The sequence below is a fragment of the Lutjanus erythropterus genome, chromosome 7, assembly GCF_056507025.1.
Source record: "Lutjanus erythropterus isolate fLutEry1 chromosome 7, fLutEry1.hap2, whole genome shotgun sequence".
Lineage (NCBI taxonomy): Eukaryota > Metazoa > Chordata > Actinopteri > Lutjaniformes > Lutjanidae > Lutjanus > Lutjanus erythropterus.
Window position 1 is genome coordinate 3,399,212 of NC_139323.1, and position 15,457 is coordinate 3,414,668.

Below are 15,457 nucleotides of genomic sequence, written 5' to 3' on the forward strand. Positions count from 1 at the left end.
AAAAAAATCTCTGATTTCTGCTCCTTAAATGCGGATGTTCTCTGTTTTCTTTACGCTGGTTACTTCACTATTGATCAGTGTGTCTTTGGGAAACAGTGATCAACATTTTTCACCATTTTCTGGACCAAATAACTAATTGATCAATGGGGGAAATGGTTAATAAATTAATCGATAATGACAATACCCAGTCCAAGACTTAAAAAGGTTATTTTTCAACGGACAAGATTAATTCATTGATAATTTGTTTTGAGGCATTTTTTAATTAAAAAAAAGTCAAAATTCTCAGATTTCAGCTTTTTAAATGTCGGTATTTTCTGGTTTCCTCTCATACAGTAAATTCAATATTTTTAAGTTGTGGACAAAACCCTCACAATTTTCTGATCGATTAAATGAGAAAATAATCAACCTATTAATTGATGATGAAAATAATCACTAGTTTCAGCCCTAAAATATATGAAATATTATGTGTTAGGCTCAACAATTCCACCATATTTTATATTAAGGTAATCCAAAAGTAACAAAAAGTAATCAAGTTACATTAAATTAATATTGTGACACTTGGGTTATGTTACTGACTACATTTTTCAACAGGTAATTAGTAACTTTATCTGAATACATTAAAGTAATGTAAAAGTAAGCCTCCCAACCCTGTTAAAATATGATTGATAAAACAAGGCTTCATCAGTTCTGAGAGTTAAATTAAATAAATAAAATTAATTTTAAAAAATGAAACGTTTTGTTCTGTACTGCCCTGATCTCAGAAAACAGGTGGTTCAGTAGCACTAGAACAGATTCTTTTTTACTGGAAGATGCTGATATGATGAAAACAAACCTTTGTATTGTCAGAGTCTGGACAGTTCATGGTCATTAAATGCTTTTATAATGTGTTTCTGTTCTATTGTGTTTTTGTGCAAAACAGGTTTTACTTTCTTTTCTTTTGTAATCACGTGATGATAAGTGGTTTATATCAGTGACCTGAACAAGTTTTGCAATCCATTGTTTGTGAGGAAGTGAAACATGTCAAGTGGTCAGGCAGCTGAACAAACTGAGGATTAAATCAGAAGAGGAAGTTCACATTTCAAACCCAATCTGCAATCTGTAAGTAAAAAGGGAACTCAAAAGTCAGAAAATTGACCTACTGTGTTAAACAGAGGCTGTGGTGGGAGAGGACAACAGAGAGGACAGTAACAGGACATACACAGAGAGAGTGGACAGAGCTATACATACATGACTGATGCTGCTGAGCATAAAATAAACAAATAAGTCATTGTTAGTAAGGATTTAACTTTAATATATGTATACAGCATAATCAGGTTTTCCTGGCTGAGAATAGGAAAATTCTAAAAGTCTAAAAGGTCATATCTATAATGCCTTATAAGCATGTTCATAAAACATTATAATGCTTTATATAAACTGCTTATGCTTATATTAACTTACATGGCAAGGTTTATAAAGTGTTATAAGTAGTGGACATAAGTTCAGCATTCATAATACCTTTTTGAAATAGAATAATGTCTTATAAACATCAATAATATGTTATAGCATGTCTTCATGAGCTACAGGTGAAGTGACACTGTATAAGCTTATTAGCAATTGTAATATACCAATCAATTATGAGTACAGGGCATTATCAATACTGAACTTATTATACATTATGTTCATCATTTTTAATATTGTTTAAACCTTGTTATGAGTTGTCAAACAGAGAGCCCACATTACTCCAGTCCTAAAAACATTACATTGGTTACCTGTCTACCACAGAATTAATTTTAAATTTTCTTTTATTGGTTTTTGAATCACTACATGGCCTTGCCCCATCTTATCTATCTGATATGGTCACAATATATGAGCCTGCCAGGCCTCCAAGATCCTCTGACTCAAACCTCCTGATTGTTCCAGAGGTTAGAACTAAAAGGCATGGAGAGGCCGCCTTTGCTTATTAAGCCCCCAAACTATGGAACAGTCTGCCAGAGAGTCTTAGGGGCTCCAAATCTAAATCTGTTGAAACTTTCATACAAAATCTTAAGACACATCTTTTTACCATTGCTTTCTCCTGAAATGTTTTTAACTGATGGGTGTTTTATCTGTTTTATCTGCTTTTACCTTGTCTTACCTTGCAGTTTTAACTTTCATTTTATTTTTATTTTTTTTATTATTTTATCCTCTGCCTTTATTGTTTTAAGAGTTTCATTTTTTTTCTCTCTCTTTCTATTATGTTCAGCAGTTTGTGTTGCATTCTATGCATGAATTGTGCTATATAAATAAAGTTATTACTATTATTATTATTATTTATAAAGTGAGTGTTATAAGGCATTAAAATATTTTATAAACCTTATTATAAGTTGTCATGCATGAATATAGACATTTATAAAGTGAGGTTTTATAAAGCCTTACAAATGACACAAATGTCTTATGAATGGGCTTGTAAAGCATTATAGATGTGACACTTGAAACTTTTATAGAAAGCGTTGCTTATTCTTCTTTTTTTTTCAGTCAGTATCATATCAAATGCTCATGATGTCCTTTGTTTTGTTCCATAAAGTTCGACCTTTAGTTGCATTGTTGAGTTGTTTCACATAAAGCCCTTCTCTCTCTCTCTGACAGAGCTGTGAGAGGCTTTTCTCTTTCTTCTGTGCAGACCTACAGTCTGCTGCTGTTAGTCAACATGTGACCACTGCACCCAGCTGAGCCTGCAAGACCTGAACATCTCATGACCTGCCCTGGCAGGGACAACACACTGCACAGACTGCACACACACGCACGCACACACGCACGGAGGCTTTATTCTGTGAATATTCTGTCTTCTGTGTGACTGACCAAAGGAGGACAGCAGTGCAGAAAATTCTTGGCCTACTTTCAATGAAACCATAAACCTCAGCTTCTCTATGTGGGAGTCCGACCATGAGTCATTGTAGAGCTCTCTCTCTCTCTCTCTCCCTCTCTCTCTCTCTCTCTCTCATCCTTCTCTCCAGGTCAAGTCTCAAGTCCTAAACTTTAAGTTTAGTGTCCCAAAATATTCATGATGTAACAGTGAGTTTCCAGCCTCATTTATTTATAAATTTACTGAGGTGTTGAGGCGTCAACATTAGCTGAGCATTAGGTCACCAACTATTGCGGTGTGTCTATTTTTGTACTTCTGTACTTACACTTCCTGTTTTGAGGGCTACCAAACCTGTGACCATGGTAGTATGGCGTGGTACCACAAATCAAATATTTTGGGTCTGTGGGAGGAGGGAGGGCCAGCCCATTGTTGATGGAGAATATAGCGTACTTTTAACCTCCGGAGAAACAAGAGGCAAAAAAAAGCAAATGAAACTAAAAGGACATTCATGTTGAATGAAGTGACTAATTTATGCTAACATTAGACATGTTACATGTATCTACATACAGATACAGATAGAGCTTTCTGTCCGTACTCTGCAGTCATTTCTGCAGGTTTTCTGAAAGACTACAGATATAAATTATGATAAATAGGGGATAGTGCAGCCAATAGACACAACCAGAGGACACAACGATTATTACAACCTCCTCCAGTGGCACCATGTTCTGCTCTTCTTCTTTGGGGTAACTTTTGACTCTGAGTGGCGCCCTCTAGTGGATGTGTTGCTTAACATCCATGGCAATGTACAGGATGCATGAAAGTGTGTGGGCAGTGATGGTTATATTACTTGAAACAGATGTATTTATTTTTGTATGTGAAGGGGGCATAAATGAACCGTTCTTTGCACAACTTCATATTTCAAAGGAAGATGAAAGTTGTTGCATTACGTTTTGCTTACTGCAATTAGTTTTTTGTTCGCTGCTGCATGTAGTTTTTGTCTGTGGATGAAATTATCTTTGGTATTATTTTTTCCAGATGGAGCTCAGTAACGTTAGTTCTCCATGGTTTCCTCCTGCAACTTGATTGGATGCTGTTGGATTGGGTCAGTGAACGTGGATCTAGGGAGTGAAGTGTTGACTTGCTGTAAACAAATAATGGAAAATTAATTGATTTGTGGATTCACAGTTTTTAAATAACAGAGTCTTTTCGTTTTGGGGGCTTTGGGGAAGGTATCAGATGTTTTCAAGTCAGAAGGCTCAAGTCTGAGTGAAGTCACAAGTCACCAGTATTAAAGCTCAAATCAATTTTTGTCAAGTCAAGTCTGAAGTCATCAAGTCTGTGACTCCAGTCTAGCTCAAGTCCAAGCCACATGACACACACATACACACACACATTGTGTGGCGCTTGTGTTGTTTTTGGGTGGTTGCTCCTCAAGGTCCAGGGGAAGGGGGGGTTTCCTACAGCTTCTCAGGAAGGAGGCGTCAGCACCAGAAGACAATCAGAGGATGTCTAATGACAGGATCCGCTGATAACAGGCCTCTCTCTCACACACACACACACTCACACATATTATTCCAATGAGTATCTTTAGCACCTCATGAAACACACACTACTGACAAATGGGCACGGGCCTGACGATGTCTTACTGTAACAAACACAAATTTTGACTGACTCACTACAAATGAGCCTGTGGCAAAAGACTGTGTGCACCTACAGTATGTGTGTGTGTTAATGTGCTTTTAGTTGTCTTTGTTGTTGTCACCATAAATCTAAGCGTGCTTGGTCTTGACCCTGGTCAGTCAAAGGGACTGACACAGAGCAGACACAGCGGGGTTTTGGAAGATGCTCTCATTTGTCAACAGACATGTTGAGTGATGAGAACACAGACAATACTGTTACATTGTCCATCCATCCATCGTCTGTAACTGCTTATCCTGACGGGTCGCGGCAGGGCTGAAGGCTATCCCAGCTGACACCCTGGACAAGCTACCAGTTCATCTCAGGGTTGACACATAGACACAAACAACCACTTACATTCACACCTAGTGGCAATTTAGAGTTATCAATTAACCTATTATGCTACATGACTTTGGACTGTGGAAGCAAGCTGGAGTACCTTGAAAGAACCCATGCGGACATGAGGAGAACATGCAAACTCCGCACAGAAAGGTCCTGCCCCAGCAACAAACTCCCCAGCCCCCCAGCTGGTTAGAAGATTCAATCTCAGAACCTTCTTGCTGTTAATGCCATCATACATTATATAGTTAGTGTCTTAAGAGTGAACAAACATGCCTCATCCCATGGAGAGAGCAAAACCAATATTCCTACAATACTGTTGGACTGCGCTACCCGGTCTTTGTCTCTCTGCCTCAAGCCAATTGGTCCCTACTAAGGACATAAATCAAAATAAATGGTTTACAATTACAAGCTCAATTCCAAAAATGCCAGGATGTTGTGTGAAATATAAGTGAAAACAGAATGCAGTGATCTGCAAAAACTTTTTGACTTATATTCAATTGAATATGGTCCAAAGACAAGACCTTTAATGTTGGAACTGATTAACGTTATTGTTTTTTGTAAATATATTCTCATTCTAAATTCAGTGCCTGCAACACGTTCCAAAAAGTCTGGACAGGAGCATGTTTACCACTGTGATACATCAGCTTTTCTTTTAACAACACTCAGTCAGTGTTTGGGAAGTTAGGACACTAATTGTTGAAGTTCTGAAAGTGAAATTCTTTCTCTTTCTTGCTTGATATATGGCTAATAACAATCTGGATGGTCCTTTTTCTCTTTAGTCCAGAGGACACAACGTCCATGATTTGTGAAAGCAATGTGAAATGTGGACTCGTCAGACCACAGCACACTTTTCCACTTTGTGTCAGTCCATCTCAGATGAGCTCGTTCCCAGAGAAGTCTGCAGTGTTTCTGGATGTTGTTGATATATGTCTTTCTCTTTGCATGATAGAGTCTTAACTTGCATTTGTAGATGTAGAGACAAACTGTGTTTACTGACAACGGTTTTCCAAAGTGTTCCTGAACCCATGTAGTATCCTTTATACAATGATGTGGGTTTTTAATGCAGTTTTAATGCAGTGCTGCCTAAGAGGTCACAGACATTCAGTGTTCTCAGGATCTCTGGATCCTTTAATGATATTATGGATTGTCAGTGGTGAAATCCATAAATTCCTGCAGTTTTGTGTTGAGAAATGTTGTTCTTAGACTGTTGAACTATTTGCAGTTTTTCACTCAGTGGTGAACCTCACCTCATCCATGCTTGTGAACAACCTGTTACCCTATGGAATCTTCCAAACTGGTGTTTTTGGAACATTCCACAACTTTGGAACATTCCAGTCTTTTGTTGCTCCTGTCACAACTTTTTTTTTTTAAATGTCAAATTCAGAATGAGTATATATTTGCAAAAAACAAAACAAAAAACAATAAAGTTGATCAGTTCTAACATTAAATATCCTGTCTTTGTACTGTATTCAATTAAATACACGTTGAAAATTTGCACATCATTATGTTCACTGTAACTTTAACAGTCATTATTTAAACTGGAGGAAATGCATTTTTGGGACAGATTAATCCACGAGACCATGTGTCATACCTGTTTATTATCGCTTTGGGACAGTGTGTCACTATGACCAGCCTTTGATCTGAGTGTCAGACAGCGTATTCAGCTACCTGTGATTATGTAACAAACGTTATTTCCAGCCTTTCCTAAGAGGAAATTTTGGATTGCTATCAGGAGAGCAGGGTCTCTAATCTGTCTCACAAGAAAGAACTCTGTCCCATGTAGACCACCGGGGTTATCTTGCTCACTGTCATATTGTTCTTTCTGCTCACTGTGATCTGATTTTCAGCTTTACCCCACTAAATTCTGTCATTACTCCACCTCTGAGGAATGCAGAATTGCTTTCAACTGCCTGGATGGCCTGAATACCTCTTCACCTTAATAACAACTGCTCCCAGAAAGTTAAAAAGCTCCCAAAACCCTTTGGGGCTTTGTCCTCTAATCCATGAAGTCCCCAAATAACCCTAACAGACTGCCTCTTTCCCTCTTTTGGATGATTCTGAAAACAGGTCACAGCCTCATTATCACCAGAATGATATAATAAAAGGTTTGAACTGTATTCAAGAGAACAAAACATGAAACACAGAAATACAAATTTAATCTTAACTCAAGGGGAACACAGGGGCTCAGCTGGCAAGATAGAATATAACCAACCTTAACTTGGATCCAATCATCCAACTGGTGGAGCCTGTTAATCATCCACATGCTCATATACTCTCCTGTTAGGCTCATGGAGGCTGTCAGAATTATTTTCTCTAAGCATTACAGATAGCAGTGTTCAGGCTGTTTTTGAGCTCCTCACCATGACATTATGTGACACTGCTATGACTTGGCAACTGAACAGATGATTTGATCCATTTCTGCAAAGATTTCAGGGGATGCTGAATGAGCGAGTGAGTGAGTGAGTGTGACCTACAGCTTGTCTGCAGCTAAGCTCAAATACTACTGGATATATCAGCCTTATTTTTTTGGTGTCCATTCAGGACTGTACTGACATTTATGCCTTCATGTCTTTATGGCCAGAGGCATTATGTTTTCTGGTGGTCTCATTCTTGTGAAGGTGATATCTGAAGAACGCTTTGAGGCAATTTTGTCAAGCTTGGTACAAATGTTCACTGGACTCGTGGATGAAGTGATTTTGATTTTGGTGGTCAAAGGTCAAGGTCACTGTGACCCAATGTTCTCATGAACCCCTAACCCTAACCCCTCAAGAACACCTTAGGGTCATTTCTTCAAAGTTGGCACAAATGACCAGTTGGGCTCAATTAGATTTTTGTGGTCAAAGGTCAAGGTCACAGTGACCTCAATATTGTGTACTATTATTATGACCTCATAATTATGACACAATTATGCACAAACATCTATCACCTCTCACCCTATAGGACCATTTATGTATGCAAGAATGGAACTTTGTGTTGTCTTCTGAACTTGAATTATGAACTGTCACTTGTCATATCACAGATGGCGTGTTGTATTTGTTTCTCTCTACCTTCCTGTATGCTGCATGTATGGGCCAACATTTTCAAATTTCTCTTTAAGGGATGATCATATATTATTTATGTGGGTTCACTGCACCCCCAGGAACACAAAAGCATTAAAAACACACTCAGTGTGGAGTCTGTGCAAATATTGTGGCTTTGTGGGGGCTTGTGGTATTAAATTGTATATAAAATATTGCTGATGCACCACAGGCTCTGAAAGCATCTCAAACACAGTACTGTGTTTATGTGGATTTTGCTGATCTTGTATATTTGTACCAGTGAAGCCAGCCTGCACAATTGTACTCTGCATCTACTGAATAGTATTGAGTTTCCTCATGAGTTTCTGACTCGGATGATTCAATAAGAAAACTTCTCCACTGATGACAGACTAATGAAAGCAGACAAAACAGCTCAGGACCAAAACAAACTTGATCTTGACCTTTGTTTTGGATTAGTTTTGTATGTTCGTGTGTGTGTGCAGCAGATATTGTCTTTCTGCCTTGTTGTCATTCTTACTGGGAGAATTCATAGCTCAGAGAAACCCACATATGATCACCATATCATTTTACACTGTGCAGTACAGCAGTGCATTTGCAAGCTGTAGTCGAACAGTAACAAGTCCCTTCTATGCATCTCGAAGTATGTCCTGTATACCTGTCTGTAGTGTCAAATTCAAGACCAAGCAACATTCAAGTCCAAGTTCAAGCAGACCAGAAGCTACCTGGATATAAAATTAACATTTAAAGCCCTGATGAAAACCTATAGTGGTTGATATGTGTTGGCATTTTAAATGACTTAGGCACTACAATAAGGTTTTTTAGTTTTTCCTTCCTCCTTGCCACTTATTTTTTGGACAGCCTGGATTGCCCTCCTGTTTTTTCTCTCTGGATGTAACTCCAATTTTAAATCTGTAGCCCACTATTGCTCTTAAATGAAGGTCTCGTCACACCAAAATGGCAAAATCACAGTAATTTGTGGATTTGCTTGCACGGGACATGTAAATCAATGTTCAATGTTGCTGAGCTTTAACCTGCAAATTTGCACTGTTCACCAACAGATAGCTGTATTTATGATGCTAACCTCTGAGGGAACTGAGCTGAGCTATTCTATAATATATTTACTGCTCTGATGATACTGCTCTGCAAAAAGACATGGTTTACAGACAAAATGATCAGTAGAGCAGTGAATGAGTGTCATAGGGGAGTTAACAGCACAGTGCAGAGAATATACAGATTCCACTGCTTTTCTCAATATCTGATCAGACACAGGATCCCAACTACAAGACCAGGCCTGAGACAAAACACTGTGGCAACCCTAACCTGACACACCAGATGGTTTGTTACGCAAAACCATCTGGGACGTCGTCCTTAGAAACTCTTTAGAAAAGGGCAGGGACTTTCAAATAAAACACTCAGCAGGTGATAACTTCAACCAATCAGATCAATCAGTGCAGTCAGTTGGTAAACCAAACTCTTGCCGAAGCCAGTCAAGAGAAGAGCAAAAACATGTTTTCCATGGAGAAAAGCCTTCAGTTCAGACATAACCGATGCTGTCACAGTATCTATGCTATCCTCTTTAGGAGCAGCCATTGTTTGTTTGAGACAAGTTGCTTTCATGGATGCCTCTTGCTGTTTTAGCACCTAAAACCACTCCTGTAGCTGCCAGTAGTCCTTCCTGGGAAATAGGAGATTGGTTGCAAACTTTTTGTGCAGACACAAACACATAATTTGAAGCTTGGATTGGAAGTTGAATTCTTGCAAGGTAATGGCAACCGGCCAATCATGTCAGAGATTTCTTTTAACCAATAACACAACTGTGACACTGCTCTGTCTCAAGTCAGGTTGGTTTGTAGTTTCAGTGGCCACATTCCTAGTTGTTTTCAAGATTATACCAGCCATGCAAGGACATTTGTGACGCACTATAAAACACAAATGTTAAAGGGAGGCATGGAATGAAGGATGGAAGGATGGGTACATACTTCGTAGCATGGCTGACTCAGTCTCCTGACACACCCCCAGGAAGTGGTAGTAAGACTCCATCTCAGCGGTGGAGATCCGTACGGTGGAATAGGCTTGTCCATATTTACCACACTTTGGACAGCGGGACAGGAGGTTCTGGTGCAGCATACCTAGTGCGTCCATCTCAGGTCATAACTCCACCTGTCCTCACGTGTTTCTAACTACTGCATCTACCCATCAAGCCTGGAGCAGAGACCCTGAAATAGTCCATGTCTCCTCGATGCTTCTGCTGTCAGCTACACACTCACACACACTCACACAAACCAGTTTCTTTCCCCTTCAGCAATGTTACTGCAGCATGTGTCCCTGTCCAGCAAGGTGCCTCTAACCTCCCTGCATCACTCTCTCTGTCCGTCTGTCTGTCATAATCTCTGCATTAGAAAGTAAAGCCTATTACAGGACATTTGCATATGCCCCACCCCCGTGATGACCACAAACACAAACAACTACAACCTGCCGTCGGGGAGTGACTTCTCACTTTCTCGTCTGTCTGCTCTATCCCATTGCTGAGGTGTTATTTTAAGCAACAGTGCAACTGGATTAATGCAGTCCCTGCTGACACACACTCAAGTCTCTGCAGCTTTTTCTACACCCTTCAAAAAAAGAAACTGATGTGAAGTCACACTTCTGTCAAACACTTCAAGAGCATCTATTCAGAAAAAAAAAAAATCATATAATATGCAAAAACCCAGGCTGCATTTTAAATTCCATTTTCATTTTAGTTATAACATGAGGATCATTGTGATGGCAAATCAAATCAAGCACTACAGAAAACATGGTGACAGTAGGATCTTCTTAAATATGTCCAGAAAAATTAATTCAACTGAAAAAAAAGTCATGTATATTCATGTATGATCATTAGGGCTGTTTATTGATACTCAGTACCTTTAAGGTGTTGATCGAAATAACCCAGCATTAAGTAGTATTAAAACTTCTCCAGTCAAACGATACCTGTGTTCAATTCTTTCGGTACCGACTTCTGAAAAAAAAAAAATAAAATAATAAAGAAAAAAAAAATAATATATATATATATATATATGTATATATATTTTTTTTAATTTATTATTTATTTAAAATATATACACACATATATATATATATATATATATATTTTTTTTTTTTTTTTTGCAGCTATTTGCAGCAAGAGTTCCTCTGGGGATGCGAATAACAATTATTTTCATTTTCGATTAATCTGTTGATTATTTTCTCAATTAATCAGTTAATTAATCCTGCAAATGTTTGGACCGATTTTTCAAGTTTTTCCTGTAATGATTATTTTCATGATTGATCAATCTGTCATTTATTTTCTCTATTAATTCAATTAGCTGTTTGGTCCAAAAAATGTTGAAAAAATATTGATCAGTGTTTCCCAAAGTCTAAGTGAAACTAAGATGAATGAATACAGCTTATGAAGGCAAAATAAATAAAAGAAGAGTTTGGTGACCTTAATTGCATTAAAATTGTTAATCATTGTTAATGATTGACACAAATTGTAGGGAGCAGGTACTTCAACTTTTTTCGGCTTCCAGAAAAAGTTTATCTGTTTTATCTGTGCTGCCAAGATAAAAAAAAAAAGTTACTCTTGATAAATAAATACTGACAGATTTTACCTGCTTTGCTATCATCATATCAAGGACCACTACAGAAATAAGGTCCACTAAAAGTTTCCACCCTAAACAGACATATTATATATTACAGGAGCATATTGCTGCCACACCAGAAAAATAAAAACATATTATAATGTGAAAAGTTTATAACAAGAAATGTAATGTAGCCTACTTTTATGTTATAACATGAATAACATGAATGAATGTTATGACATGATAAGTTATTGTTTTAACAAAATGTTTTTACTTTTTTAATTTTTACCTTTTTTTTAAAGTCTTAACTCTCTGATTCCAGCTTCATATATGTGAATATTTTATGGGATCCTGTCTGATTTCTATCAACATTTTTCACCATTTTCTGATCAAACAACTAATTGATTAATTGAGACAATAATCAGCGATGATGAAAATACTTGTAAGTTGCAGCAGTAAAAACTATATTAGTCTAAACAATTGTACCATATTTTATATTGAGGTAATCCAAAAGTAATCAGGTAACATTACTTTAATACTGTGACTCTTGGAGAATGTTACTGATTACATTTTTAACAGGTAATTAGTAACTTTTTGTTTTGTTTTTTTCATACATGTCACTTACACAGAGAGTTATTACATTGTAATCAATCTGGCAGTACACTGGGTGTCTGTGAGTCCAGTCTTCAATGACTGAGTGGTACCAAGCAAACAGGCATGAGTACATCATGTCCTGATATGTTCCAGGTGCTGATCCTTCAGATCACTTCTAGTTTTGTTAACGACAAACTCCACACACACACCTGTAACACTGTAAACAGCCAACATGTTCATCACTTACACATTACTGATCCCATGCTGCTGCTGTTGTTGTTGTTGTATGAAACTCTGTAATAATCCACACAGACAGGAGGGTCCAAGCCCCGCGGCTACACCAGCATCCAGTCCAACGTCCACGGCAACATAACACACACACATGCACAAGTCCAGTGACACTACAGTCCAGTCCTCAGAGCTGTCCGGTGTCCGTCAACACTGTGGGACAAGCCCTCCTCTTCAGTGTGTAAGAGAGCAAGACAGAGTGAGGAATGTGTGTGTTTTCGTCAGAGTGAGGGGGGGTCTGAGCCTCTCCTGGCAGCCTTGTGACCGGCTGAGCGGCTCAGTTTTTTACCGCACTTTACACAAATATTCTCAACAATACACCCGTCAGGCAGCCGGGACTTCCCTTCCCGTCTGCATCCTTCCCTGTTTACTCCCACCTTTCCTTCCCCCTCCTCCCTCTGCTGTGTCCACCCTCCTGAAAGACACTTGTCTGTTCTGTTACTTAAGAGAGACAGAAATATAGAACGGTGTGTGACAAAGGTCATGAGGTCACATTTCATCCTACAGCGAATTTCCTCAGAACATGACCTCCACTTGTGGTTTCCTTCACCTTTGCTTCTTTTTAAGTCATTTCACTCATGTATTTTCCCTTTCTCCTGCTCCATGGAAACAGTCCTCTTTTCCTCTTTCCTTTTTTTCATGTGCCTCTTTATACTTTGCCAGGATGTATAGTGGAAGCAGCACAACAGAAGCAGCTCCAGTCAGTGTCAACACTGGTCTTTGCAGTGCTCAGAGCCCAGCACACATGTTGGAAGAAAATAGACTTTTATTGGGAAACAAAAAAAGTTTTGGGTTGCAGGTAGGGATGTGATGATGGCCACATTACTGCATTACCACAATACCACAGTCATGTGATGCCTACCGCTGGGTTGAGCTTATTGCTGTTATGGCTGTAAATTTTATTTTGAAGGGTCAAACTAATGATGGGATCAGCACATCTATGCATTAATACATCTATGGATCAGACACAAGTGGGAAGCACAGCCTCTGATTGGATGACAGCTTCAACCCAAGGTATCTTGGGATTGCCTTTGGGCTGCTAACAGTATGCTAACAACAACAACAACAAAAATGGATAAATAACTACAGAAGACATTGGGTGTTGGATTTATCATGGACTTGTTTTATTCTGTCTCCAAGAAGACACAGCACTTCAAGACTGGATTAATAATAACAAATTTCCACAGAAATTAGAACCATCACAAAAAAAATCATAGCCTGTGGGAAATGCTGGAAACAAGTAAAACAAAAAAAAAAGTTGGAAACGTTGCTATTTGTAATAAGCTTTGCTTTGAGACCAAGTGTTACAACCATCCCTGGTCTCCCCTATTTTATTTTTAATAGGGTCTAATTAATTAATTATTTGTATTTTAATGTCAGGAAATTGGAAATCAGACCACTTGTGAAGTTTTTTTTGACAGAGACAGTGATAGTTGCTATGCAACCAGGATGCATCTCCAAATGTGCAGAAAGTAACAATATAACAGCAGCAGTGTCTGTGTGATCAGTATGACCACCTGTGACTGAAACAGGTCAAAACAATCACTTTTTTTTTCCTTTTGTGTAATTTATATAACAAAACATTTGAAAAAAAAGCCAGGTAAGTCAGGTACCATCAGCGACCTCCTTGGCTGTTTTATTGTTAAGGAGACCTGAATACCACCATCATTCCTGTGAAAGTTGCTCATCGGTCATGTACGCCAGAGAAGTCTCTGTGGGCTTCTTCTGGATTTGTGTTTTTTCGCCCGTAAAGCACACACACTTGGTTATTTGGAGACACAGTGAGAATACACTTGTTGTTATGTGTGTGTGTGACTACATCCACAGGTGGTTTGAATGATCAGATCTTCACTAAATCTTTGGAGCATTTTCATCTGCCAGCCAAAACATCTTGAGCTAAATCATAAAGCTTCCACTTGCTCTGGGTAACCGCTCACACAGACTGTGACCAACTTTCTTTCTCCTTTCAAGGTATTTTCATCCTGTTTATGAGGAGGTGTTTAAATCAGTCCCAGTTGTGCCTTCTTTTGTACCGAGGTGTGGTCCCACAGTCCCAGCTGTCTTGTTTGAGGCTGATGTGTGCACGTCTAGTGTCCACCCTACCATCCACCAGCCAGAGGAAAGTCCCCCTCCTCCCTCAGCTGTCTCCCCCTCCTCCTTCCACCCCTTCCTCCTCTCCCACAAGCCACTCTGTTGTGACCGATGCCACAGAAGTAAACATGCGTCAGAGGCCTGCATGTGAAAATAGAACTATTTCTTCAATAAATCACCACTCGACATGTCTTTGTTGTTCAAGCGGCATGTAAAGGATGCTGCCTCGCAGGGATTCACACACATACACGCACACACACACACACACACACACACACACACACACACACACACACACACACACTCAGATGTTTCCCATCTGATCTTCCCACAGGTCACTGTCTCCAGTTAATCCTCTTACTGCAGTCTATTTAGAGACAGTTGTAAGGTTATATATTAGGCCATGCTACTGAAACTACTACACAAATCCAGTCAATACACACACAAATATCTCACATCATGAAAATCCATATATATATGGGATCAAACTCACAACTGTGCTTTAGTTCATCAGTCAATATGAGTCTAGACGTAGCTGCTGTTCAGTCATTGTGTATTGTGTTTTCTTAACACTGAACTGATCATTGATTTTCTCATATTACAGCAATTGCAGGCGGCCTTGACAGCGAGTAAATGTGAGACAGAGTGTTGGCTGATTGTCCAAGAATAGCAGCAGAGTCACAAACACAAGAAGAGAAAGTGGAAGACAAAGAAGAGCTCATTCTCGATATGTGTCACAGCTACAAGCCTGACGTTTAATGATTTTTTTATTAAAAAAATGAATGAACTGTAACTCATCATAAGTCCCAAATTGTATTTTTACTTTTCCATTTGTGTATAGATTAAAACTACTACTATTAAGGGCTTTTATATAGTTATTGTGTATGGTTGGCCTCTCACTGGACAGATAGCCAATCGTACTTAAGGATAATGGGTTCCCACAATATGCATGTTTCCAATGGATAGTTGGGTTTAGAAGACATGTGGAAAACTGAGTCAAATGATAA

The 15,457-nt window shown here is 38.7% G+C and overlaps 1 protein-coding gene across 7 annotated transcripts in view; it reads right to left on the minus strand.

Moving 5' to 3' along the window:
* mcf2l2 (MCF.2 cell line derived transforming sequence-like 2) overlaps positions 1 to 15,457 on the minus strand; it is a 191,871-nt gene that overhangs the window by 156,279 nt on the left and 20,135 nt on the right. The window contains exon 1 of one of the 7 annotated variants that reach the window (XM_084722385.1): positions 12,319 to 12,621. The exons of the other annotated variants lie outside the window; for them this stretch is intronic. Coding sequence (XP_084578511.1) covers positions 12,319 to 12,334 — 16 coding nt within the window. The 5' untranslated portion in view covers positions 12,335 to 12,621. Of the gene's footprint in view, positions 1 to 12,318; positions 12,622 to 15,457 lie in introns of those variants that run through there. 7 annotated transcript variants of the gene reach the window in all.